Source organism: Setaria viridis, chromosome 3 (genome assembly GCF_005286985.2).
Source record: "Setaria viridis chromosome 3, Setaria_viridis_v4.0, whole genome shotgun sequence".
In the NCBI taxonomy this organism is placed as follows: domain Eukaryota; kingdom Viridiplantae; phylum Streptophyta; class Magnoliopsida; order Poales; family Poaceae; genus Setaria; species Setaria viridis.
Window position 1 is genome coordinate 41974339 of NC_048265.2, and position 27807 is coordinate 42002145.

Here is a 27807-nt window from a genome sequence, read left to right on the forward strand (position 1 = left end):
ATTGTTGAAATTGTCAGGGATAGACATGTCTCTAACGCTAGATGGTTTTTATTAAAAAAAGGTCTTCAAATCAGAATATCACGACAAACGACCGTGCTGTGATGACCAGCATGTAGTTACCTCGAAGAGATGCTCTCGAACACCACAATCCAGCATGAGTGAAGCCACAACATTTTAGGAATAAATCCTATAAAATCACCATAATTCGTCCCCACTACGGATTGTACAGGATAAGGCTCTACTGATCAACTGGTCACATGCCTATTCGCAAGTGTGGTCAGCTTGATTCATTTGTGATCAAGAAAATAATACTTCATCAACTCTATTGAACCTTGTGTTTGTCCTATCCAGAATTCCAGACATTACCATAGCCTGATTGAAATTGAACTTTTGGATCAAGCTTAAAGTACTTCATCCGGAATTCGTTCCTTTTGCCACTTTGGTTGGCCTGCCTACTGGAGCTTGGCAATTGAACACTATCTTCCTGCCTTGTGATTCGCACCTTACAAGTTACAACTAGAGCAAGAACTCGGACCTGACCACTCATACAGGGGTAGCATGGTCTTTCTCGAAAACCTTTACGCTCAATTTGTAGTCAAAGTACGGAGTAGGTAAAATCACAATAAACTCACGGTCACTCATCGTGATGGCAAAAAGAACATGGGAGTAGGTCGAATTGGCCCTGATGGCGATAGCATGAACAAAATTGAGCAATATGCAGTGGCATATACAATTTTTTGCATTTTCCCACCGACAATCCTATATATAGTAGCATGTTCACTGCACATACCTCCATCCGTACACACACGCCCGCGCCAAGGAGTTCGGAGTTCACGTCAGGTAAGATAAGAACAATGGCGAATCCTTTGATCTGGCTCGCGCTCTTCTGCGCCTCCCTGTCGTCGTTCGCCACCTCCGCGGCCGGCCTCCGCCTCGAGCTCACCCACGTCGATGCCAAGGACAACTGCACCGCCGAGGAGCGCCTGCGCCGCGCCACCGAGCGCACCCACCGCCGCCTGGCGTCCATGGGCGGTGTCGGCGTGGCCGCGCCCGTCCGCTGGTCGGAGACGCAGTACGTCGCCGAGTACCTCATCGGCGACCCGCCGCAGCGCGCTGAGGCCATCGTAGACACCGGCAGCGACCTCGTCTGGACGCAGTGCTCCGCCTGCCGTGCGGCCGGCTGCTTCGCCCAGAACCTCCCCTACTACGACCCGTCCCGGTCGCGCACGGCCCAGCCCGCGGCCTGCGGCGACGCGGCGTGCGCCCTCGGCTCCGTGATCACCCGGTGCACGCGCGCCGGCGAGGCGTGCGCCGTAGCCGTCCGCTACGGCGCCGGCGACATCGTCGGGTTCCTACGCACCGAGACGTTCGCGTTCGGGTCGGAGGAGGTAAGCCTCGCGTTCGGGTGCGTCGTCGCGACCGAGCTCTCGCCGGGGTCCCTCGACGGCGCGTCCGGGATCATCGGGCTCGGCAGGGGCGCGCTGTCGCTCGTCTCCCAGCTCGGCGACACCAGGTTCTCCTACTGCCTCACGCCCTACCTGCGCGACGCCGCCAAGCCGAGCCACCTGTTCGTCGGCGCCTCCGCCGACCTGAGCGGCGGCGCGCCGGTGACGTCCGTGCCGTTCTCCAGGAACCCGAACGAATACCCCTTCAGCACGTTCTACTACCTGCCCCTGGTCGGGATGAGCGTGGGCACCGCCAGGCTCGCCATCGCCGCCGCAGCGTTCGAGCTCCGGCGGGTCGCGGCGGGAGTGTGGGCCGGCGGCTCGTTCATCGACTCCGGCAGCCCGTTCACGACCCTCGTCGACGCGGCATACCAAGCGCTGAGGGCGGAGCTGGTGCGCCAGCTGGGCGCCAGCCTCGTGCAGCCGCGGACCGGAGGGCTGGACCTGTGCGTCGCACGGGGAGACGCCGGCAGGGTGGTGCCGCCGCTGGTGCTGCACTTCGGCGGCGGCGGCGGCGGCGGCGACGTGGTGGTGCCGCCGGAGAACTACTGGGGGCCCGTGGACGGGGCCACGGAGTGCATGCTGGTGTTCAACTCCGCGGCGGGGCCGGACTCGACGCTGCCGTTGAACGAGACGACCATCATCGGCAACTACATGCAGCAGGACGTGCACCTGCTGTACGACCTTGACAATGGCGTGCTCTCCTTCCAGACGGCGGACTGCAGCTCCATGTGATTCGTGCATTGTGCACGAACGTACTCCGCGTACTCCTGAAGTATGTTCTTTAACTTAAAAATAATATTTAACTAATAATATACGTATTATAAAATTTAACTAATAATATACGTATTATAATATACATATTATACTCCGCGTACTCCGTGTATTATACGTCGTTTGACTTTCTCTCAAATTAACTTTAACTAATAATATTTATTTAACGAATTAGTCAAATAACTTAAAAATGAGTACCACTGCACTACGCCTATCATCAGAAGTATCTTACATTTAACTTGTAAAGTTATCTGTGAATAAGTATTGTTAGATAAGACAAACACTCAAATGAAAAAGAATCAATGGTATCGTATATTTTAAAATGGAGGCAGTCCGTATTTATGTGTGTCCATGTATGTCATATGTGTGTGATGTTATACTTGTGCGTGAATTATACCGTTTCATTATATATGGTGACATTTCTCTCTCAATTTATATGTTGTATTGTCAGCTGAACACTTGTATTCCAGCAGAAAAACAAAACATTTTTTATTAGTTGAGTCGAAACACCAAACAGTCAAACACCTCGTACATTTACAACCTTGTGAAGTTATGCACCAAATTTACATATTCCACAATCCACAGTCATCTGAACGATTCGCGTGCCGGCCGCTGCGTGCCCCGCCGCTCGCGCCGGCAAGATAAGGAAGAAAGGAAAAGGAGGAGAAGATAAAGGTGAAGAGAGAGGGGGTCACGTGAAAAAAAGGGATTAAAGGTCCCTCCTCTAGTCCCGATTGAAATTACCAGTTAATGTTTTCAACCGGGACTAAACGCCCCACCAGATTCCCTCGTCCCACTAGCCGTTACAATAGGACTAAAGGGGGTTTTTTACTCCCGATTGATATTACCAATCGGGACTAAAGAGGCTGTCGGAGGTGGCAATCGGTGGTGGGAGTTTGACCCGGGACTAAATGCCCTTTAGTTCTGGGTCCAAAAACAATCGGGACTAAAAATGTTGGATGGAAGGTCTCTCTACTAGTGCGTCGATATCGTGGCATCACCTCAAATAAAAAACAATTATTTTTGAATAAAAGTGAGTAGGATTTAATGCAGTAGTTTTGTTGATGATGATTTATCCGTTGTTCATATCAAAATTCTAAAGAAAACTCTTGTGCCCGTTGTCATTTGTATATAATAGAATTAGATTGGACGGTTGGTCTCGTGTGCGGTATTTTATTTTACTTTACATACTAGGAGCGATGTTTCCAATGCAAATTACCAGTCATTGGCAGATAATACATGATTGTTGATTACTCAATCATATACTTATTTATGAAATCAATTCTAATTGTTCGTCACAGGCTGATGGATTGTATATTAAATTGTTGCTTTGTTCAGCTCATTTGGTCCAAAATATCACCATATTCGACAGTTTGCGCCACACAATGAGAGTAGGTAATGAGCCGCGTATAGACAAGTATTTTGACTCGTGCAAGCACACCCTCCAAATTTGCAACTTGTCTATTATATATTTATATCCACGCCCAAGTTGTTATTGAAGCTTGCCAGGTCATTTGCTCCTTACCACTACTGGAAAACTGAACATTCATCCCGAGATATTACTACCGGATCTAATGGATAGTCCTCGAGATGGTCCCCGTGATCCCCTTTAGTACTGGGTGGGAGCTCCACCCGGTACTAAAGCCCTAAGGCACATTAGTACCTGGTGGCTTTTAGTACCAGGTGGACTTCCCACCTGCTACTAAAACTCCCATTCGTTCTCTCTCCTCTATCTCTCTCCCATCCCACCCGTTCCTTATCTCTATCTCCTCTCTCTCTCAAGTCTCCCTCTTCTATCCCATCTCCCTTCCTCCTCCTCCTTAGCTCTCACAATCTCCCTCTTCTATCCCATCTCCCTTCCTCCTCCTCTGCCTCCCCTCCCCTCCCCTCCCCCCTCCGCTCGCCTCTCACCGGCAGTGAGGAGTAGCGGCGGGGCGAGGTGAGGCGGCGGCGGCAACGGTGGGAGGGGCGGTGGGGCAGAGGGTGGAGGGGTGGGGCGGAGAGCGGAGGGGCGGGCAGAGAGGCGGAGGGCGGAGGCGGAGGCGGAGGTGGAGCGGGCGGTGAGGCGGGGCGGAGGGTGGCGGGGTGGGGCGGGGGGCGGAGGCGGGGCTGAGGGTGGAGGCGGGATGGGTGGAGGGGTGAGGGGTGACGGGGTGGAGGCGGAGGGCAGCGGGGTGGGCGGGGGATTTTCTTTTTTTTTAAGTTTCAACCGGTACTTAAAAGGGTCCTCTTTAGTACCGAACTAGTAGTACCGATTGCAAAAACAGTAGTAATAGTGATGGGGTTTTCCCCAGTAGTGTAAATCAACAACAATCATTTTGTTGACCATACGCATCCAAAACCACATAACATATATTTTTGAGATATGATTACTCCTGAGCTTCTAATATGTTTAGCAACGAGAAATTTCTAGGAGATCGAGATTCCTTTGGCATTTGGAGTCTCGTAGTAGATTTGCCATCCATTTGGCAAAGACTTGTCTTACATAGGTCTAGATGACTAAGTCAATATAACAGCTAAAATAATGCTACCGTCTCGTTGATAGCAATGTCGAATGACAAAATATTGCCTATTATATTATGCTAACTAAATTTGACTGTGGTATGGAAAATGGCCTTTGTGATTGGCACTTGCGTTGCTAGACCTGAATTCGAATTGAACAACTAAACATCAATGTCATATACATGACATCGGCTCTAAAAGAATGCATCATCTGAATTGTTCGGTCCAAACAATTCAGCAGTGTGTAGATGAATTATAAGGTCTTCTCATTCATTCCCAAGACCCAAATGATGTACGCTGAATCTGCGTGATATGATTAACTCGTTGATCATGTACCTAGAATTTCATCAATCCTATAAAATGCCGTGCTTATCCTATCGGATTCTTATTTTATTTTACAAATTTTTATGTCAATCTCATATACATCCACTTGCAAATTTGCAAAAAGTCAATATACCGATGGACATATATATTTGATCACTTCATTTCCCATCAAATAATTCCCTACTCATTTGTTATATAAACACACTCACACTCCCTCTACTCTCCATGCACACAACACACAAACACACTCCCATATGATAAAAATGGCGAGACCCTTGATCTGGCTCGCGCTCCTATGCGCCTCCCTGACCTTCACAACCTGCGCCGGCATCCGCCTCGAGCTCATCCACGTCGACGCCAAGGAGAACCGCACCATCGCGGAGCGCATGCGCCGCGCCACCGAGCGCACCCACCGCCGGCTGGCGTCCATGGGCGGGGTGACCGCGCCCGTCCACTGGGCGGGGTCGACGCAGTACATCGCCGAGTACCTCATCGGCGACCCGCCGCAGCGCGCCGAGGCCATCATCGACACCGGCAGCAACCTCATCTGGACACAGTGCTCCGCCTGCCGCCCCGGCTGCTTCAACCAGAACCTCTCCTACTACGACCCGTCCCTGTCGCGCACCGTCCGTCCCGTGGCGTGCAACGACACCGCGTGCGCCCTCGGCTTCGAGACCCGGTGCACCCGCGACAGGAAGGCGTGCGGCGTCCTCACCGCCTACGGCGCCGGCGCCATCGCCGGCGTCCTCGGCACCGAGACGTTCACGTTCGGGTCGGAGAAGGCGAGCCTCGCGTTCGGGTGCATCACCGCGACGGAGCTCACGCCGGGCTCCCTGAACGGAGCTTCCGGCATCATCGGGCTCGGCAGGGGCACCCTGTCACTCGTCTCCCAGCTCGGCGACACCAAGTTCTCCTACTGCCTCACGCCCTACTTCAGCGACGCCGTCAACACGAGCCACCTGTTCGTCGGCGCGTCCGCCGACCTGAGCGGCGGCGGCGCGCCGGTGACGTCCGTGCCGTTCGTCAAGAACCCGAACGACGACCTGTACGACACGTTCTACTTCCTGCCCCTCGCCGGGATCACGGTGGGGGAGGCCAAGCTCGACGTCCCCGCGGCGGCGTTCGACCTCCGGGAGGTCGCGCCGGGGCGGTGGGCCGGCACGTTAATCGACTCCGGCGCCCCGTTCACGAGGCTCGTCGACGTGGCGTACCAGGCGCTGAGGGCGGAGCTGGCGCGGCAGCTGGGCGACAGCGTCGTGCCACTGCCGGCCGGGGTAGAAGGGTTCGACCTGTGCGTGGCCGTGGCGCAGGGGGACGCCAGCAAGCTGGTGCCGCCGCTGGTGCTGCACTTTGGAAGCGGCGGCGGCGCTTCGTCGGACCTGGTGGTGCCGCCGGAGAACTACTGGGGGCCCGTGGACGAGGCCACGGCGTGCATGGTGGTGTTCAGCGCGGCGCGGCCGAACGCGACGCTGCCGATGAACGAGACGACCGTCATCGGCAACTACATGCATCAGAACATGCACCTGCTGTACGACATGGGCAACGGCGTCCTCTCCTTCCAGCCGGCGGACTGCAGCTCCGTGTGATGATTTGTTCACTGTGGGCACGCCATATGGAGGCATGATAACCAATGGCTGCAATTTGCGTCTCTTCATGTATGTATACATATACATATTTGTTTTGTAACGAAAACCCACAGTGAAAAAGCTTTATTAAATTTGCATTTGACTATTTGTTTTACAAACAACAAAATATGTAATTTTTTCCGAAAAATTGTAATAAATTAAATAGATATTAAAACTTTTTTATACTCACATACACGCACACACGTACCCTACAAGTATATCCGAGACACTAGAGGAGCTACGTTGGGGCGGCCGTGGCCCCCTTGCTGTAGAGCAATTTTCAAAGAAAGCACACGCCTCACTATTTAAAAACGCGGCATTAGTCCCGGTTAATAGGGGTCAAAAATCCGAAAATCCATTCGGGATTAAATTTTCAAGATAAAAGGGGGTTTTTTAGTCCCGGGTCATTGACCCCCTTTAGTCCCGGTTGGTGTTACCAACCAGGACTAAAAGGTTTCGAGAAAAAAATAAAAAAAGCCACCACGCCCACGCCCGCCGGCCGGCCGGCCGTTGCTCGCCCGTCCACCCGCGCCCACCTGCCTCCGCTCGCCGCCGCTCGGCTGGCCGCGCCACGGCCCTGCCCTCGCCCCGATGCCGCTCCTCACTGCCAGTGAGGGGCGAGCATAGGGGGAAGGGGAGGGGCAGCAGAGGGGGAGGAGGCGGTGGCAGGAGGAGGGAGAAGATAAGGAAGGAAGAAGGTGGAAGGTGCCTGGAAAAAATAAGGAAGGTGGGAGGGGGGCCGCGCGTGGAAACCCTTTTGTCGTGGTTGGAATTTCCAACCGGGACTAAATCTTCTGTCCAGGGGTGGGGGAGGGGGTTTGTCCTGGTTGGAATTTTCAACCGGGACAGGGAGGGCGGGGCCAGTTTTTTTAACCGTTACAACCGGGACTAAAGGGGCCCTTTAGTTCCGGTTGGTCCTCCCGTCAGTGACCTTCGGTGCCTTATTTTTAACCTGGGATTAAAGATGCTTTAGTCCTGAGTCCAAAGTCAATTGGGGGTGGGATGGAAGGTAGTGCCGCCATGGCTGCATGCATGCCTAAACTAGAGAGCACATCCGTTGTTATGCATGGCCACATGCATAAATGCATTCTCTCTCCTACAAACCATGCATTCTTCCATTCCTTAGCTGTATTGATAGGTACCTCGGCTACTATATTATACTTATTCATTGCACTTTTGGGATTCTTTTGTTGTTGTGGAATCTGAGAGGTCATACACCAGGTGTATTTAGTTTAGAATATGTCTAACCCACCTCCAACTAGCATTAGATACACATGGATCATCTGAACTATTCTTAGGGGGTGTTTGGTTTCCACCTCCTAAAATTTTAGTCACTAAAAACTGACTAAAAGGTGACTAGTTTACCAAACACATTCACTAAAAGGGGACTAAAATCTTTAGGAGGCTCAAAACTTTGTAGTCATCCCAACCCCTCCTAAAATCTCCTAAAACACCATTTTGACGGGCCCTACCCCCGCGGCCCCGTACCCTCCCGTCCGCACCACTCCCGTCCGCACCCTCCCGTCTGCACACTCCCCTCCTCCCCCAACCCGCCGCCGCCGCCTCCCTTTTCCGGCGGCGCCCACCTTTGCCGGCCACCCTCCCCCCGGCCGGATCCGCCGCCTCTCGATCCATCTGCGGCGGCGCCCACCTTTGCCGGCCACCCTCCACCCCGCCGGATCCGCTCGCCCCCGCCCGAGCCTTCATCCATGCCGACGGCCGGATCCGCCGCTCCTTGACCCCCAACTCACCCAGCTCGCCGCCGGCTCCTCCGCGTCTAACCCCCGCCGGATACACCATCCCTGCGTCCTTCACCGTCGGATCCGCCGCTCCTTGACCCCCAACTCGCCTAGCTCACCGCCGGCTGCTCCGCGTCCAACCCGCCCGCCGGCCCCAACTCGCCTCCAACTCGCCCGCCGCTCCTCCACCCCCAACTCGCCCGCCACTCCTCCGCGCCATGGACAACTACAACTACAGGGACTTCATGTCTCAGGGATCTTCTTCCGGTGCCCGTACCTTCCACACATCCCAGGAAGATGCGGACGAGGATGACTTCGGCCCGTTTGCTTCGCCGCCGGCCTCCTACCTGTCCGCTTCCCGGCGCCACATGGAGCACTTGGACCTCAACTCAGAGGGTGCTGCCTTCCCTAATATTGGGTCGTACCAGGTATTCTTGCAGGGAGCTGCAACTGGTTTGGAGCTGCAGCTCCCTCCTCGGGCCCCTGCAAGGAGGGTGGGAGCAGGCGGTGGCACAGGGTGTGGTCGCGGGTCCAAGATAGCTGCGGGCGGGGGACGAGGTGGACGCAAAGGTTCGCGTGGAGGAAGATCTGGCAGCCGTGGGGGAGCAAGATTGGGAGGAGGTCGCGGTGCATCTTCCTCTGGTGGTCAGGGCTTTGACAATCCACTTGATGTTGATGCTGGTGACGAAGAAGATGACGATGGCACTGAAACTCCCTCCCATGGCACTGAAACTCCCTCCCAGGTAATTGCCTCCACTGCCAATCCACTTGATGTTACAGTGAATGGTTGCATGTTATAGGTTTTGAATGGTGAATGGTTGCATGTTATAGGTTTTGAATGGTGAATGGTTGCTTGCTACTGTCAGTTATGAATGGTTGCATGTTATAGATTTTGAATGGTGAACGGTTGCTTGTTACTGTCAATTGTGAATGGTTACATGTTACTGTCAATTGTGAATGGTTCCATGTTATTCATTTTATTTTCTGCTATAATTCTTGTAGATTGACATTGCAATGCGTAGCGTAACATTTTATTTTCTACTATAGAACCATCATGACAGGGCCGATTGGTCCGAGGAAAATACCCATATTTACTGTGAACTTGCTGTTGAGGAAATAAGGGCAGGGAATTGTTGTAAGGGAGTAATGTCCCGTAGAGGCTATAATAACATGAAGCAAGGATTTCTGTTAAAGGCTGGACTGAACCTAACTATCAAGCAATTGAAGAACAGATGGACTCAGTGCAAAACTCTATACACTTTCTGGAAAGAGTTGCAAACTAGTACCGCTCTAGGGCGAAGACCTGATGGTACTGTCATAGCATCAAGAGCATGGTGGGAAAAAGAAGTTAAAGGTAAACAAATCATTTTTGTATTGCTCCATGTTCAGAGGTGTACTGTTTTTTATGTACTGCTCCATTTTTGTACTATTTTTTATGTACCTAATCACTTGTTTGTGGGTTTCAGGGGAGGACTGAGTGTAGGAAGTTCATGAAGTTTGTGCCTACATATGTTCCCCAACTTATAGAGATGTTCAGAGGTGTTGCAGTGGATGGACTGGCTGCTTGTATCCCAGGATCTTCACCTCAAATATTGGATGATGAGGAAGCCGGCCTAGATATCGAGGAAGGTGGAGAACAAGAGGAAGAGGAGTTGGTAGGAAGTCCTGCGAGCAGCAGCAGTCGCAAGAGAACAAGCAGCACTGTTGACACAGCCTCAAGTCCCAACAAGAAGAGGAAGAGTCCATTGATGAAGATGTTCCAGGGCCTTCTAACTGAGTTGCAAGTTAACATGGCTAATGAGCAACAAGCTCTAACTGAAATGGCAAAGCAAAGGGAAGAGGAGTTGGAAAAGAGGCACCAATTGAGGAAGAAAGAGTTGCAAGAGAGGCAACATTTGAGGCATGAAATGAGAAACAAACTGAAGGATGAGGCTAGGGAGGACATAAAAAATTGTTTGACATTGGTAAAAGAAGCCGGAGCAGGACCTACTTCTGAGGAGTTTGGAATGGCTACAACTCTTTTTCAAAATGAGTACTACAGAGAGGTTTTTCACATGGTCGACAATCCAGAAGAGAGATTGATTTGGCTGAGGAATACCTGGCAGGAGTATACTAAAGGCTATCGATGAGTGTTATGAATTTTAGTTAGGATTCATGTTAAGACTCTATGTTAAGACTCTATGTTAAGATTCATGTTAAGACTCTGTTAAGATCTATGTTAAGACTCTGTTGGTGTGTTGTGTGGAATGTCATGTTATTGCTGGTTGTGTGGAATGTCATGTTATGTCTGTTAGTTGATTCATATGTACTGATTTCTATTAAGATCTAATTTTGTACATGTCGACAATGTACTGATTTCTCCTTGTTCTTGTGTGTAGGAAGAAGATGACTCAGAAGATGATTATTGGGATGAAGAGGACGATGATAGAGAGGAATATGATCGAAGAGTACAAGAGTTCATGTTGAGGTGTCGGAAGAAGAGGAGGAAAATCATAATTACGGCTGCTGCTATGTTGGGTATGTACCACTTTGACACTTATATGAACAAAGGAGATTATAGAGTACCAACAGAAAGTGGGTTTGAATGGGTCATGAAGACATTAGGAAATAGAACATCTTGCTTCAATATGTTTAGAATGAGTCAGGAATTGTTTCTGAGGTTGCACAGTGTGCTAGTTGATTCATATGGATTAAAGTCAACTAGGAAGATGTCATCTGTAGAGGCTCTAGGCCTGTTTTTATGGATATGTGGTGCACCTCAATCAGTTAGACAAGCAGAGGACCATTTCACAAGATCACTGGAGACTATATGTAGAAAGTTTGATGAAGTACTAGAGAGTGTAAACAAGCTGGCAGTGGACATCATTAAGCCAAAGGACCCTGAGTTTAGGAGCGTGCATTCTAGGTTGCAATCCCCTAGGTTCACACCCTTCTTTGACAACTGCATTGGGGCAATAGATGGTACTCATATTCCAGTTGTAGTGCCAACTAGCTTGGTAGTACAACATACGGGCAGGCATGGATATACGAGTCAGAATGTCATGGCCATATGTGACTTTGATATGAGGTTCACTTTTGTGGTGGCGGGATGGCCTGGGTCAGTTCATGACATGAGGGTGTTCAAAGATGCCATTGAGAAGTTTGGAGACAAATATCCGCATCCACCTGAAGGTAATGACTACTTCTTTTATGCGTTGACTTACTATTTTGACACTTGTCATGTAACATACATAACCAAGTATATCTTGACAAGCTTTATATTGAATATTTAGGTAAGTTCTACCTTGTTGACTCGGGTTACCCAAACCGATCAGGATATCTTGCACCGTACAAAGGAACCAAGTACCACCTGCCAGAGTTTAGACAAGGGCCAATGCCAAGAGGTAAAAAAGAACTATTTAATTACACCCATTCTTCACTTCGTAACGTCATTGAGAGGTCGTTTGGAGTTTTAAAGATGAAGTGGAGGATATTGCTTGACCTACCTAGCTATCCTATGCAAAAGCAAAGCGAAATAATTATTGCGTGCATGGCACTTCACAATTTCATTAGAGAGAGTTTTATAGGGGATGCAGACTTTGATTTGGTTGATCATGATGAGAACTATGTTTCGTTCACCGAAGGAACATCTTCTGATGGTAATGTGTCAAGTATACGTCATGGAGATGAAGATCAAAACATGAACGAATTCCGTGATTGGATTGCCGATGGTTTGTTTAGTAGATCATAGATTTGAACTTTTAATGGTGATTTGTGTGTTGCTTTGTGGAATTTTTGTATGGATGAATTTTTGTACAAACATGTGACACAATAATAGTTTTTTTGGCATTTGGTGCGCATGGAGATTTGTTTCTGATGCTGACCAGGGAGTTGAGCGCGTTGCTTGTACTGGATCGTTACTTGTGCTGGTGCGCATGAATTCCTGGTGCGTTGCTTATGCTGGATCGGAGGAGCAAAATATGGCGCCAACGCCTGGAGAAAATGGCGCCAGGAAGGTGGGAGGGTTAACTGGTAGGAGGGCACAATAGTCCTTTTGCTATAGCATTTAATATCTTTAGGCAGTTTTAGTCACTCCAACCAAACAGCCTTTAGTCCATGGACTAAAGAGTGACTAAAACTTTAGTCCAACTTTAATCCATGGACTAAAGAACCAAACATGCCCTTAAAATTTGCATATTTACCGTCTCCTTCAAGGACAACGCACAATGCGTGCAGTGTGGTAATAGTTAGCAGGAGCACATGTAGGCATGCAACTCGATCCCTTCTTAAGCTGCTCCTGTCTTAGTATTGTGGTTATGTCACTCATCTAATGAGTAGTAGATCACAAATTCATAAAAAGTATATATGCATATGCCGGTGTGCCTATCGTCTACACACAATCCATATGACCAGCTTTGGAACTACAACGTGCCCTTGCATATAATTGTAGATTAGTCATTAGCCTGGAATTGGTCCCCCTTGATTTCACTCCTAGCTCCGCCACTGATCCGAGAGATTAATCCGTCATATCTTGAGATTAAAAAAGTGGCAAGCGGCTCACTATTATCAATTACGTCATCTACCAACAAAATAATGAGTTGAGAATTCGAACCTGGTTGACATGCTTCACCTCAAAAGATTCTAATTAACCAAGAGCTTAATATATACCATCCCAAAAAACATGTCATTTAGATTCAAAATTTATCAAAAAAAATATGTCGTTTTACTCTGTATGGTATGTGCAAGTGCAACTGGCTTTTAATTAATACTAAATATGGCCAACAAACACTCCTTCCATCCTCTAATATATGACGTTGATTAGTTTAAAAATGAGCTAACCAACATCATATAATAGAGAACGTAGGAGCAAACAAGATCATTTTATTTTTTTATTAATTTATCCTATAATGTGTAAAATGATTTGTTTTTGGGACAGAGGGAGTATACGAGTCTATATGGTTTTGTTAATCTTCACTTGCCCTCCGTCGTCCGCGGCGCCTCCGTCGTCGGCTCGGCCTCCCCGTCACCGCTGCCTGTGAGAAGGAAAAAGAAAGAAAAACCTTCCCAACTGTCACGCTGACATGCTGTGATGCGAACAAGATGATTCCCTGACGCGTTGAAACTACAACTAATAGCTTTAGTTTTATGGCTGCGCCCGGTCTTAATCACAAGATACAGAGCGTTTCAATTGCAATGCTGGTGATGAGCAACGCCGCCAATCAGCAGTTCTTTTTTTGGCAAACTCCGCCGACCAGCAGTTAAGCGCTCCTCCTCAACTCACCTTACAAGTAACAACTCACCTTACTTGAATCAATGGCTCTAGGATATCAGTTCATCAGTCATGTCGTGCCCGACTTATTAGCTTGATTTTTCAGGAATCTCAGCTTGATTATTCGCCCCACGGTCGCTATGGGCTCATAGAGGTTGCTTGTTTAATTTAAGATGCTTTGGCTAATGGCTAGGAAAAGAATTAATTTCTATTCTCTAGGGTATAATATATCATCATCAGATCAGTTGTTTGTTTTATGTAACCAGCAATTAATGTGCTATTGTACCCGCAAAAAAATTAATGAGCTATTGTAATTTCTTTTTGCAGCGTGTAGGTATAATGTCAGTAAGCGATAATACCTTGAGAAAAAACTCTTTTTTTAATGATCCTGCTATCAACTATATTTTTTCTGCGGTAACTATTTGTTATTCACCTTTAGAAAAAAGTACAGTATGTGAACAGGAACAAACATGGTTGAAGCAATCTATTTCATTTTTATTCGATTATACATACTTTCTCAAGAAAAAATTATATACATAGAGTTCTGTCTTGGAGGGTAATCTGATATTGTATTTTATAAGTCGGATGATTGAACTGTTGATTCTAATCAAAACATCATCATCGATAGCTGAAATCGTACAATCGTTTACATTGAAGGAATTGGAGGGGATGATAAGTTTGATGATGCTATCAAGTCCAATGATCTTTTGAACTTTCCAAATTCAAGATTGCATTTTCCTTTTGAATTGACAAACATTTATCCTGCCTTCTTTAAAATCACAATTCACAAAACATACGTTGGCACTTCCGCCATGTTGTATTAATTGTGATCCGTTCTTTTACAGAGCTTACATATGTATGTATACGTTGTCATGGTGTATGTCTTCTTGAAGAGATTTACTTATAGATGGCCAAGCAGGCGGCCCAACCCGGCCTAGCACGAGCCCGATTAGGCCCGACCTGTTAGACCCGCACAGTAATCGTGCCGGTTGACCCACGTGCTGAAGGAGTGGCCCAGGCTCGGCCTGTTGCCTTCTTAGGCAGGTTGTGCTGGCCCGCTGGCCTAGTAGGCCTTAATAGGCTCGCCGTGCCCATGCCGGCCCGTGGCATGGCTCTAGCTCCTCTTTTCCTCGCTGTCGCAGTCGTGGAGGGCCACGGTCCCGGCCGGGGAGGCGGTGGGGGGGGGGGCACGGCTCCGGCTCCTCTTTTCCCCACCGCTGCGGCCGTGAAGGACCACGGGACCAGCCGGGGAGGCGGCGGCGGAGGGCCACGGCTCCGGGGGCAGGGGAGGCACGGAGGCCATGATGCGCGAGCGACCGGCCAGCCGGGTCGTCGGGGGCAGGGGAGGCAGAGGAGGCCGCGACGAGTGAGGGGCCGGCCGACCGGGCCGCCGGGGGCAGGCCAGCAGGGGAGGCAGGGGAGGCGCGGAGGCCGCTGGGGAGGCATGGGAGGCACGGAGGCAGTGCGGGGAGGCGGCTCGAAGCAGCAGGAGCGGAGCAGTGCGGGACTAGGGTAGTAGGGTTACGACCAGCCATTTATCCGAGATTTCAGCTAGGCTCAGGCAGGCCGTGCCACCGTTTATGGCCCACGAGCCAAATAGGCTAGGCCGTGCCGGGCCAGCCCATCGGCTGAGAGATAGAAATAGGCTTGGTCAAGTGTTTAAAAAAGAGGTGACCCGTCTTTTTAAGTCGGAGTGGACCTACTGGGCTGAGGTAGCAGTCCAGGCCCGACCCGTGGTGTAGGCCGGGCCGGCTCGGCCTACAAAGCCGTCGTGCTTGGACGGGGTCAAAATGTCGTGCCGTGGGCCAGCTAACAGGCCGCGGGCCAAATGGCCATATATAGGTTTACTCCTCAGGCGACTAAGGATTTGTTTATGCATCAGTCGACGCTGTGAACCGTCCGATCGGAGCTGAACGTGTGAGATTGTAATCGGCCGCCGCCTGTGTCAGTTGTTTGTGCCCTTTGTAGTCGGTGTTAAAATGTTATCGGGTTTGGGCTGAATGGTTGATACTCCACTCGCTGTCTCCCTCCCTGTCATTTCTTGACTGAGCTGTGCGGAGGCGAAACGGGCGGAGACGGTGAGGCCTGGGATTCGGCGGCTTGTCTGCCTCGATAACGACGGTAGGTTTCCGGCGAGGTCTTCTCGAGGTTGGTCTCTTCTTCTCTCCGTCTTTCCTTTCTCGGTTCTGTTGTTTGATGCGAGGGGAGGCGCAGAAGTCGGCTGTTGAGATCTCCCCGTCATCGCCTAACCACTGTCCTGCCTCTCCCAAATGCTGACCAGGCCTGTAGCCGCCTGGGGAATTATAACGTTGTGTTCGATTTGTGCCAGTAAAGGTCCATGTGTGCTGTGTTCATCGATTTTTTATGATTTATCATTCATGTGTATGTCTTGTGTGCAGTCAACTGGGAGATGTGTTGGGGACTTGGGGTCTTCAGGTGTGCCAGATCCGCACCAGGTATTCTATGGAATCCCCATTCGTTTTCTGTCATTGATTTTTGTTATTCACATTTGATTTAATCACATTTGATTTAGCTTCAATCAGTTTGGACTTCGTGATTCTGTGTTGTAATGTTTTGATTTAGGCATATAAGGTTTCCTCGTGGGCTATGTTGTGTCTGACAGTTAGCCTTATTAGGGTTTAGTTTGGGGATTCATAGTCTCCTATTGTCTGATATGTTCTCAATTATGATTCAGTTTTTGTTATTTGTGGTATACTATTTTCCAATTTTGAGCTCAATTTGGATATTGATCTGATAATGGCTAATTTGTTGCCTCTAAGGGTTCTGACTTTTGACTTGGGGATATATGGTCTGTTAATTACAGGTTAGAGCTCTATTAGGTCCCCATTAGCTTCACATTTGTGGTCAATGTACCTTTCTGTGTTGTGACATCCAGAGTGCACTACAAGAATTTGTGTTCAATGTACCTGTTTGTTTGAAATTCCCCCTCGTGAGATCGCCCCTTTTCCAGTTCACCTTCTTGGTGAGATCATCAACCTATCTTTTCTGTCCTTTCTCATTTTGGATTTGATTGGTTCTTCTCAATTTAGTCATGCCTTTTGCTTTTGTTGTCCCCTGCTGTTTGGAGTTCACTGATGTCATGTTTTCTGCTTCCCATTTGTGTTCTGTTTTTTTTCTTTTCCATCTGTCCATTGCTGTCACCTGCATCTCCTTGTAGAACTGTGATTAGAACTAGGATAATTTAGGGATTACATTCTTTTTATGGCCAAAATGATTTTAAGGTTGCTTTGTCTTCTTTTTATTCTCTTGCTATCTTGTACATGTCTTGCGAATCAGGTGCTTTAAATGTTTTTCCATTTATGTTTTAAATATGTAAGTGGAGATGAGTATGATCCTTTGGATTTTGCCTTCATCATGGCTAAGGGTGGACACGAGCTTCACTTGAATAGCAGGATAGCAGCACGGATACCCTTCTTTCCATGGGAAGTCTGTAGGCCAGCCACATGGTCCCTACATTCCTTTTCAGAGCCGTAGCCTTACTCCTCTTCCATTATTTTTTCTAAATCACAAAGTTACTGGCTTATTTTTGTTTTTTTTTGTCTGGAGAAAAAAGAGCTTTGGTGTTCTAGAAAATAGGGCAGAGAGGAAGGGATGGGCTGTGGCAGATGGCAATTGTGGAGCTGCTGGAAACAGGTATATGCAGTCATATAACATGCCTTGATAGCAGGTATAAAATTTGATGGTTTTTCCTTGTAATTTTATAGTATTGCCATGGTTTGGCATAATGAAGAACTCTGAACTTCCATTTTAGGGTCTGCTGATCTATCATCTAGAACTGCATCTAGTTTGTTAAAGTCTGCAACAATAATGAGGGTGCTTTCCATCTCTGTGAGGAGTGCTTCGACTTCGGTATGTAGGAAAAATTGATTTCGTCAATATTGGAAAATAGTTGCAATATCAACTGGTATATTTCAAGTGCAATGTGTTTCCCTTTCAATGGTATCTAGAGTAATTTCTACCAACAAGACTGAACTATGTATTATCTACCACTTTTTATCAGGTTTTGATTGTCAAGTACTGTTTTCTTGCTTTATTGTTCAGGGTCGACAGAAGCCCGCTATATGTACACATATGATCCTGGGTGTTTTTCCATCTCCGGGACTATACTATCTTTTTATAATATCAGTTGTACACTAAGTACAAGAATAAAGATGATGAAATATTAATAATAAATAATTTGGACTAGGATTACACCATGGCATAGCATCATAATTTTGGTGCATTTTGTTATTTTTTCTGTATTGTGCATGACCTATGTTTTTCTGCCAAAACTGCAGGTATAATGTGTTTACTGTTCCTTCCAGCTTGCTTGTCTAGTGTATATACATGGGATGGCATGTCTTTGTTCATTTGTGTTGTCAGAGGTTTCAGTCACCTTTTCTTATTTTTACGAGCTGTAATTCAAGTCCAAACTATCCTTCGGCCTGTTCGCTTCAGCTTATTCAGCCGGCTTATCAGCCACCAAACAGTATTTTCCTCTCACAACAAATCAGCCGTTTCAGCTTTTCAGCCGGCTTATAAGCTGAAGCGTTTAGGAGTTGACCACAAATCTGCTATATGTAACTGTGTAAAACCAGGCCAGCTTGCCAAGAAATTCATAGTATTCTAAGCTTATGGGTTCACAATGTTCTGCACTAGTCTTGAATTTACTTTTGGTAGAAACTGACATGGTAAATCAAGTATTAAGTTATCTACTTGCAGTACATTGATTGATCTAGATTATGTGTCATAGTAAAAGAATGGAGCTAATAATATATGAGCTGAAGATTGTATCGATTTTAATATGAAATTGCAAACAATTACACCATGATGTACCATCCTAAGTTTTCTGTTATGTTAATATAAATTTGTAATTGTGCATCAGTGTGACAGTTAAGACTTAAGGGGCTAGAGTTACACGGCTTGCTGATTGCATTCTGTTTGTGGTGAACTCATCACCATGGTCAATATTTTATTGTCTAGGTTAGAACAAAATTGTGGCTATTATATTCATATTTCACTTCATTTTCCTATAGGATTCTTCATCATTTTAATATTTTCTTATACCTTTCTTTTATGAACTGAGTGAGGCCTAGTGCAAGGTGTTGACATGAACTGGGTTGTGCTGTGTTTTTTTCCAATTATGATCTAGGTCAAGTCAAATCTTTTGACTTAGATATGTTCATTCACATGTTAACTGAAGCTAAATTAACTGGCAGTTCAGTAATTGAGATCAATGCTATTAATAATAGGTTTAGAACACAATGATCAGATCTAATGTTTTTGCAGCTTGCTACTGTTCAGTATTAAGTTATCTCAAATACAGTAAACTAATTGAGATCAATGCAGTACTCTTATCCTTAATTTTTTGAGTTGCAGGCTTTCACACAGATAAGACTTGATCGTTGAACTTGTGCTTCACCAATTTGATCATGTGGTTCTCACTGATATAGGTATATGAAGTTGCCCAACAAGCACACATGAATACATGATTTTTGTCTGTTTGTTGCCTTCAACCAGTAGCTTTAAAGTTTAGTCCAAAACTCAAAACAGATCTACATTTCACATATGTAGGTCATGTTTTGCTTACAACTTGGGCAAAAATTTACTATTTTTTATGTTACATTTGTCAAAAACATAGTAATTATTTTAATGTTTTTAAGATGTTCATGTTCCTGTAATTTTTACGTTTGCACGAATGTAAAATTCTGTGTTGAATTTGCTGTAATAACTCAAATCAGTTTGATTTTGTGCACGCGTGTTCAATTGTATCTACTGTGAGCAACGGTTACAGGCCAAAAATGAAGCTGCCCAATCTATTCAATTGAAAGCTGGCTGTGTTGTTTTTCTTTTGGGTGAGTAAGTGGGCTGTGTTGTTCCCTATAGATGGGCTATATTATTGTGAAAATTTACCGATCCTACAATTTTCTGGACTGGATTTGATCAGCCCAGCAACGTATAGCGTTGACGGGCCCGCAACACAGCTAGTGGATCTGTTAACGGGGTGTCTGGTGGGATTTGTACAGGTTTGATCAGGTAGCGTTAGATGTGTATCGAACGGCTAGGACTGGTGACTGACGGATAAGCAATCCGTCAGTCACCTGACGCGGAGACAGACCCCTTCTTCAATCCTTGTCGACTTTGCCCATGGATTTCAGTACAAGGATTGTTGTGTGGCTGCTTGGCATTGCCCTATCCACCCGAGGGCAAGTGGGCAACATGATAGAGATCACTACTAGATGCCCTATCCACCCGAGGGTAACACGAATACGACAGAGAGCTGAAAGAGCCTGGAAGATCTTATAATGGAATTCATCATACATGGTAAGATTAAAATGGGGACGCCATTGCTCTGGCTCGTGCTCTTCTCCTCCTCCCTGACCTTCACCACCTGTGCCGGCCTCCGCCTCGAGCTCACCCACCTCGATGCCAACTGCACCGTCGAGGAGCGCATGCGCCGTGCCATGGCGCGGACCCGCCATCAGCTGGCGTGGACGGACGCGGTGTCCGCACCCGTTCACTGGGTGAGGTCGCAGTACATCGCCGAGTATCCCATCGGCGACCCGCCGCAGCAGGCCGAGGCCATCATCGACACCGGCAGCAACCTCATGTGGACGCAGTGCTCCGGCTGCCGCTCATCATCTACTAGTTGCTTCAGCCAAGGCCTCTCCATCTACGACCCCTCCCAGTCGCGCACGGCCCATCAGCCCGTGGCCTGCGGCGACGCGGCGTGCTCCCTCGGCTCCGAGACGCGGTGCGCGGGTGATGGCCAGGCGTGCGGTGTCTTCACCTCCTACGGCGCCGGCACCATCACCGGGCTCCTCCGCACCGAGGAGTTCACGTTCGGGTCGGAGAAGGTGACCCTCGACTTCGGGTGCATCACCGCGACGAGGATCACGCCGGGCTCCCTGGACGGCGCGTCCGGGATCATCGGGCTCGGCAGGGGCGCGCTGTCGCTCGTCTCCCAGCTCCGCGACACCACGTTCTCCTGACGCCCTACTCAACCGACACCGTCGACCAGAGCCACCTCTTCGTCGGCTCGTCGGCCGGCCCGAGCCCCGGGAACAACGCGCCGGTGACGTCCGTGCCGTTCGTCGAGAGCCCCAACGGGGACCCCTTCAGCACGAGCACGTTCTACTACCTGCCCCTCACCGGCATCACCGTCGACGGGACCTCGCTCGACGTCCCCGCGGCGGCGTTCGGCCTCCGGCAGGTCTCGTCGGGGGACTGGGCGGTGACGCTGATCGACTCGGGCTCCCCGTTCACGAGGCTCGTCGACGTGGGGTACCAGGCGCTGAGGGACGAGCTGGCGCGGCAGCTGGGCGCCAGCCTCGTGCCGCCGCCGGTCGGGATGAGAGGGTTGGACCTGTGCGTGGCGCGGGGAGACGCCGGCAAGCTGGTGCCGCCGCTGGTGCTGCGCTTCGGGAGCGGCGGCGGCGGCGGGGATTTGGTGGTGCCGCCGGAGAATTACTGGGGGGGCCTGGACGACGCCACGGCGTGCATGATGGTGTTCAGCTCGTCGGATGAGACGACCATCATCGGCAACTACATGCAGCAGGACGTGCACCTGCTCTACGACCTCGGCAATGGCGTGCTCTCCTTCCAGACGGTGGACTGCAGCTCCATGTGATGATTTGTATGGTCACGGCAGCCGGCCATACGTAGAGAGAGTACACCTGCTTGTATGTGTGCACATTGCACACCATATGCACGTCACCACGTCTACTAAAAAAACATGTCCGTGCATCGCAACGAAAAAAAAAAAACCCTCATATACCCCCTTCCTAATAAACATGCATTGTCAAGGACTCAAGTGATGAGTTGATTTATGATCCACGTCAATTATTTACAAAATGTGCTTCAAATTCATGCGCAAGCTGCGCTTATTTATTTTAGATAGACAAGAGTAAAAAGGGGAAAAAATTGAAGTCAAGGTTGTTGTGCCATGTTCAAAATTTCAGCCGAAATGAAATTTTGGTCTTTCCGGTGATGATCAAAATTACTTTTTGCCCGAACTTCGCTCTCTTCATCGAAAAATGCACTTTTAGTCTAAATTTTGGCCTAAATTTCGCAAAATTCGGTGTTTTTTATGGGAACAGAAAAATTGAAAAAAACAAAATCCCAATCCGTTGGGACAGAGATCCTAGATGTATCATTTTTCAATATCGGACATAAGATCGTACCATAGAATCATAACTCGAATATACATACTTAGATAAAATCAAAACAATGACAATTAGTGTATTCTCGATCTCACACAACTCTTTAGAGTCTAGAGAAACCTTTCAATTTGAACATGATGAGATATACAAAGGGTTATTCATGGCGATGGGAATTATTAGTTGGAGAGTTGCTTTGCAATCGCACAACATACTTTTTCGCAGTTGGAGAGTTGCTTTGCAATCGCACAACATACTTTTTCGCAGATTCTCTTTGGATGTTTTTACTCAAATGTCAATTTAAATTTTCTAGATACATAGTTTCATAACACATACCTTTGGATTAAAAAAGTCAAAATAACTTACAATTTAGAATGGAAGGAAAAGATAAAAGAAAAACACTTGATTCGCACATGGCAGCCACAAGGCAAAGGTTACAAACATGGAGCTGAGCGTGACGGCACTCACGCTGACAAGGAGCCCGCTGTGCTACACAGCCTACAGAAATGGCAACTCCACAGCCAATTGTTTCGTAGAGGTAAACTACTCCTCGGTGAATGGTGAGGCAGCTGAGATGTTTCCCTCCAGCTTCACACGCCAGACGCCCAGACGCGGCTTTGACCCTGCAGATGAAGCTCCGGGCATTGCGCGTCTTTCGAAATGTGTCATACTGTCAAGGAGAACAAGGTACGGTACGTGACGAGCACTGAGCTTTCTCTTGTATTTTCTCAGAAGCTGCCTGACACGAAACCACCAGTCCTGCAGGCTCTGGAAACTTGAAATTAAGATCCAACCTCTTGTGTCCTAGCATTCACCTTGACGTGCGACTGTTTGCGTCACACGTTCAAAGCTTGGCTAGTACTAATGCATAGAAGAAGCTAAACAACATATAACGTGTCTACCTGACTTGATATGTGTCAAAAAATAAGAGAATTGTCCACATTTCACATTTTGGTTCTGACTGGCTGTTAAATTAATAATAGCTTAATATGATATCAAAGCCAAAGTTTCAGTCATATCTGGTAAAACTTAATAAAATATTGGCAGCCTACTAATTAATGTTTCTGAACCCGAGGCTTAAAAAAGCCTACAATTGATAAGCTTAAGCTTTTGTGGCATAGTAGTTCAATACCATGAGCAACTCTCAAGATTTGTGATGATTCGTGTGCACGAACCTAGCTCATAAGTTATTTTTTTGCTTGCCATGTCATTTAATCATCAAAGAAAAGGAAAAAAACAAAACTAAATCAAGGACAAATTTGCAGCCATGTAATAATTTTGAATGGACATCAACCATTTTTTTTTGGGAAATCTGATTATGTTGAAATTTGGAGGGTAAGTCTGTGGATTTTCCATGGACTTGGCAAAGGATTGTGACGCATAGACTTAGAAGGTCAAGTCAATATATAAATGCTACCTACACCTTGATAGAAATGGCCAATTGCATTATTTTCATGTGTAATTATACTAAATCTAACAAAGCATGTAAATGGACTTTTATATATAGATATTGCTAAATATGAATTTCAATTCAACGACAAAATAATTAATAATAAGGAAAAAGTATAAATCACTCCGTTGGGAAAAGGAATCCGTTTGGTACCCTCTCCCTTATTTTGAGACTTCACGATTAGCTAACTAAATAAGTTGGAGGCGAATTGTTGTGATTTTTCAATTCAACAACAAAAGCATTAATAATAAGGGAAAAGTCTAAATCACTCCCCTCAAGTATAGCCAAAGACTGAATAACCCCCTAAAGTATTTCTTGGTCAGTTTTCCCCCTAAATTATGCAATTTGGTTCAATTTACCCCCTTTATCTTTTTTTTCCATGCACAAGTGGAGTCTTAAGTTAAAATTTTGCAAGATAATAGCAGATATCATAAGATGTGTGAAAAAATATATCATGATTTGTTTATCATTATTTTGACAAGGTAGGATGTTTAATAATAGATTTTTCTTTAGTATACAAAATTATATGAAAAATAATGATAAAAAATTTATAATATATTTTTAATGTAGATCTGATGTCCACTATCACCCTGCAGAATCTCAAATTAAAATTCAACTTGTGTATGGAGGTGGAGGAATAAAAGGAACAAATTATATTATGAGGTAAGTTGAACCAAATAGTATAGTTTAGGGGGTAAATTGAACCAAAAGATAGTTTAGGGGTAATTTGGAGGTTCGCTATATTTGAGGGAAGTAATTTGGATTTTTTTCCTAATAATATTGAAATAAATATAAGTAGGCATGACTCTTAAAAACATGGCATCTGAATTGTTCAGTTAAAAACTTTTAGCCATGTAGCTCACCTGAGGTCAGGCGAACATGGTTCATTCTAAAAGAGATGCGTGACTTAATCTGCATGATACAATCAACTTCACTGACGATCATGTAATTATTAATATGACAAAATATTTCATTAATCCTGTAAAATCTTGTGTTGATCTAATACATTTTTTTAAAAAAAAATCAAATTTACCGAGCAATCTGTAATTAATGCATACACTTTCAGTTGCAGTGATGTCCTCAATTGGACATTTTGTCAAGCAATCTTTATGTATTCATTAATTCCTCACTCATCACGATGTTATAAATACACTTAACCTCCGTGTACATCTCATAATGCACGCACTGGCACTCACACACACAAGTAAGGGCGGAGCTTAGTGAGGACTAACAGGGGCCATTCATCTTCTATCTCTAACCTCGATCTATTTTCAAGCTTCAATGTATGTAAATTTATAGGAGAGGCTCCATGACTCTAGCAACAGTAGGAGGAGTTTGAGCCCCATTCACCCTGGTGCTAGATCCTCCCCTAATTAAAGATTAGGTATGAAAATGGCCATCCCTGTTTTGAGTAGTTCCTAATCTTTGAGGTGCCGGCCCCTCCTCAACGTCGGATCAAGCTCCACGACTGCACACCACGCCAAAGAGTTCAAGTATGATAAAAATGGCGAGACGACCTTTGCTCTAGCTCGTGCCCTCTTGTGGGTCCCTAATAATAGCTTAATATGATATCAAAGCCAAAGTTTCAGTCATATCTGATAATTCTTAATAAACAATTGCAATGAAGCCTACTAAAGTTTTCTGTATCCGAGAAAGCCTACGATAGGGGGAGCGCCATACCATAAATGATTTTTTTCATATTTTTTCATAAGCTTATTAAGTTTTTCGGGCATAGTAGTTCAATACCATGAGGAACTCTCATAAGTTATTGTTTTACTTGCCATGCCATTTAATCATCAAAGAAAAGTAAAAAAACTAAAAATCAAGGAAAATTTTGCATCCATGTAATAATTTTGGATGGACATCAACAATTTTTTCTAGGAAATCTGATTATGTTGAAATTTGGAGGATGAGTCTGTGGATTTCCATGGACTTGGCAAAGGATTGTGACACGTAGACTTAGAAGGTCAAGTCAATTGCCTCCAAAATGCTACCTACACCTTGATAGCAATAGACAATTACATAATTTTCATTAGTAATTACTAAACCTGACTAAGCATGGAAAACGGCCTTTTTTATATATAGATATTGCTAAATATGATTTTCATTTAAAGAATAAAGCATTAATATCAAATACGAATCTAAGTTGGCATGACTCTTAAAAACATGACATGCGAATTGTTCAGTTAAAAACTTTTAGCCATGTAGCTCAACTGAGGTCAGGTGAACATGGTTCATTCCAAAAGAGATGCAGTGATACGATCAACTTCACTGGCAATCATGTAATAATTAATATGGCAAAAAATATTTCATTACCCCGTAAAATCTTGTGTCGATTATTTTTTTAAAAAATTATATTTACCGAGCAATACCTTTGTTTCAAATTGTAAGTCGACTTTTCTAGATAATATATATATCTAGTAAAAATCATGTATGTAGAAAAGTCAAAACGGTCTACAATTTGAAACGGAGGGAGTCCAATGTCCAGTTACGCTAATTCGACATTTTGTCGATCTTTATTTATCATCCATTAATTCCCCACTTATCAGGATGTGTTATAAATATACGCTTAACCTCCCTCTACATATCACAATGCACACGCTCACACACGAACACAAAACCCAAAAGAATTCACGCTAGATCAAAATGGAGAGACCTTTGCTCTGGCTCGCGCTCTTGTGCGCCTCCCTGATGCCGTTCCCCACAAACTGCGCCGGCATCCACCTCGAGCTCACTCACGTCGACGCCAAGGAGAAGTGCACCGTCGAGGAGCGCTTGCGCCGCGCCACCGAGCGCACCCACCGCCGTCTGGCCTCCATGATGGGCGGGGTGACGGCGCCCGTCCACTGGGCTGGGGCGACGCAGTACATCGCCGAGTACCTCATCGGCGACCCGCCGCAGCGCGCCGAGGCCATCATCGACACTGGCAGCAACCTCGTCTGGACGCAGTGCTCTCTTTGCCGCCGCACCAGCTGCTTTCACCAGAACCTTCCTTACTATGATCCCTCCCAGTCGAGCAGCGTCCGTGCCGTGGCATGCGATGACTCCGCTTGCCACTTCGGCTCGGAGACCCAGTGCAACGGCAAGGCGTGCGCCGTCAACACCAGCTACGGCGCCGGCGACATCTTGGGGCTCCTCGGCACCGAGACGTTCACGTTTGGGTCTGAGAACGTGAGCCTCGCGTTCGGGTGCATCGACTCGAACGAGCTGACTCCAGGGTCCCTGAACAACGCGTCTGGTATCATCGGGCTCGGCCGGGGCAACCTGTCACTCGTCTCCCAGCTCGGCGACACCAAGTTCTCCTACTGCCTCACGCCCTACTTCAGCGATGCCGTCAACACGAGCCACCTGTTCGTCGGCGCGTCCGCCGACCTGAGCGGCGGCGGCGCGCCGGTGACGTCCGTGCCGTTCGTCAAGAACCCGAACGACGACCTGTACGGCACGTTCTACTTCCTGCCCCTCGCCGGGATCACGGTGGGGGAGGCCAAGCTCGACGTCCCCGCGGCGGCGTTCGACCTCCGGGAGGTCGCGCCGGGGCGGTGGGCCGGCACGTTCATCGACTCCGGCGCCCCGTTCATGAGGCTCGTCGACGTGGCGTACCAGGCGCTGAGGGCGGAGCTGGCGCGGCAGCTGGGCGACAGCGTCGTGCCACTGCCGGCCGGGGTAGAAGGGTTCGACCTGTGCGTGGCCGTGGCGCAGGGGGACGCCAGCAAGCTGGTGCCGCCGCTGGTGCTGCACTTTGGAAGCGGCGGCGGCGCTTCGTCGGACCTGGTGGTGCCGCCGGAGAACTACTGGGCGCCCGTGGACGAGGCCACGGCGTGCATGGTGGTGTTCAGCGCGGCGCGGCCGAACGCGACGCTGCCGATGAACGAGACGACCGTCATCGGCAACTACATGCAGCAGAATATGCACCTGCTCTACGACCTCGGCAACGGCGTCCTCTCCTTCCAGCAGGCGGACTGCAGTTCCATGTGATGACGTGGGGCGAAGCCGGCTTAGGACGGCATCGGGGTCAACACCATTAGAGGCCGGAGTCGTCACCGTTGTGGAACAACACGAAACAGTAGTTTCTTATTGGGTTTGCAAAAAATCGTCGGAGCAGCGAACGCCGACAATCGTCGAGTCAAATAACCGTATGCTCCTGCATGGATATGACACCGTACTACTACTCGTAAAAAAAATAATAAAATTGAAATTTCACTTTTATTTTATACAAACTGCTAAATCTGTATAACTTTGATTGCTCTAATTATTATATAGTCGAGCCTCACCATAATATTTATTATTGATACACATTGATGTATTTATTCTTGATTTATCTTTTCATTTGTATAGAATTAGACTATATAACCTAGTCTCTGGATAGATAGGCATCCTAAAAATAAAATACAAGCATTTTTTTTATTCGGCGGCCACGCTAAGGATCATGCATGGTCAAAGGGTTTATTTGAATGAAAAAGTTAAGTATTTGTTATGTTAAAAAGGGTTAAAAATAAAAAAACTGCTAGGGTTGGGGTTGGAGTCAGGGAGTGACGAGTAAA

General features: G+C 47.3%; 5 protein-coding genes and 1 pseudogene across 5 annotated transcripts; all 6 read left to right on the forward strand.

The window, feature by feature from the left end:
• Positions 1-785: 785 nt before the first annotated feature.
• On the forward strand, positions 786-2575 carry LOC117847882 (aspartic proteinase nepenthesin-1). The gene has a single exon (XM_034729178.2). It carries the CDS (start codon positions 855-857, stop codon positions 2178-2180), a length of 1326 nt encoding a protein of 441 aa, XP_034585069.1. The 5' UTR covers positions 786-854; the 3' UTR covers positions 2181-2575.
• A 1841-nt stretch (positions 2576-4416) lies between these two features.
• On the forward strand, positions 4417-6776 carry LOC117847881 (aspartic proteinase nepenthesin-1). Its single transcript, XM_034729175.1, has one exon. It carries the CDS (start codon positions 5300-5302, stop codon positions 6629-6631), a length of 1332 nt encoding a protein of 443 aa, XP_034585066.1. The 5' UTR covers positions 4417-5299; the 3' UTR covers positions 6632-6776.
• A 1851-nt stretch (positions 6777-8627) lies between these two features.
• LOC140222278 (uncharacterized) lies at positions 8628-11056 on the forward strand. Its single transcript, XM_072292444.1, has 4 exons — positions 8628-9152; positions 9241-9270; positions 9457-9756; positions 9876-11056. Exons 1-4 carry the CDS (start codon positions 8628-8630, stop codon positions 10536-10538), a joined length of 1518 nt encoding a protein of 505 aa, XP_072148545.1. The 3' UTR covers positions 10539-11056.
• LOC140222390 (protein ALP1-like) lies at positions 10869-12227 on the forward strand. Its single transcript, XM_072292853.1, has 2 exons — positions 10869-11580; positions 11682-12227. The coding sequence occupies exons 1-2, from the start codon at positions 10869-10871 to the stop codon at positions 12137-12139; spliced, it is 1170 nt and encodes a 389-aa protein (XP_072148954.1). The 3' UTR covers positions 12140-12227.
• Positions 12228-15644: 3417 nt separating this feature from the next.
• On the forward strand, positions 15645-21470 carry LOC117848553 (aspartic proteinase nepenthesin-1-like; annotated as a pseudogene).
• A 4381-nt stretch (positions 21471-25851) lies between these two features.
• On the forward strand, positions 25852-27557 carry LOC117847691 (aspartic proteinase nepenthesin-1). Its single transcript, XM_034728943.2, has one exon. The coding sequence runs from the start codon at positions 25913-25915 to the stop codon at positions 27239-27241; it is 1329 nt and encodes a 442-aa protein (XP_034584834.1). The 5' UTR covers positions 25852-25912; the 3' UTR covers positions 27242-27557.
• The last annotated feature ends 250 nt before the right edge of the window (positions 27558-27807 follow it).

Bases quoted from the DNA above. Each gene is read 5' to 3' on its own strand.
- LOC117847691 (XM_034728943.2), top strand. From the start codon at position 25,913: ATGGAGAGACCTTTGCTCTGGCTCGCGCTCTTGTGCGCCTCCCTGATG.
- LOC140222278 (XM_072292444.1), top strand. From the start codon at position 8,628: ATGGACAACTACAACTACAGGGACTTCATGTCTCAGGGATCTTCTTCC. The intron at 9,153-9,240 runs GTAATTGCCTCC...TGCATGTTATAG, and splicing joins GCACTGAAACTCCCTCCCAG to GTTTTGAATGGTGAATGGTT. The intron at 9,271-9,456 runs GTCAGTTATGAA...TTTCTACTATAG, and splicing joins GTGAATGGTTGCTTGCTACT to AACCATCATGACAGGGCCGA.
- LOC117847882 (XM_034729178.2), top strand. From the start codon at position 855: ATGGCGAATCCTTTGATCTGGCTCGCGCTCTTCTGCGCCTCCCTGTCG.
- LOC140222390 (XM_072292853.1), top strand. From the start codon at position 10,869: ATGTTGAGGTGTCGGAAGAAGAGGAGGAAAATCATAATTACGGCTGCT. The intron at 11,581-11,681 runs GTAATGACTACT...TTGAATATTTAG, and splicing joins ATATCCGCATCCACCTGAAG to GTAAGTTCTACCTTGTTGAC.
- LOC117847881 (XM_034729175.1), top strand. From the start codon at position 5,300: ATGATAAAAATGGCGAGACCCTTGATCTGGCTCGCGCTCCTATGCGCC.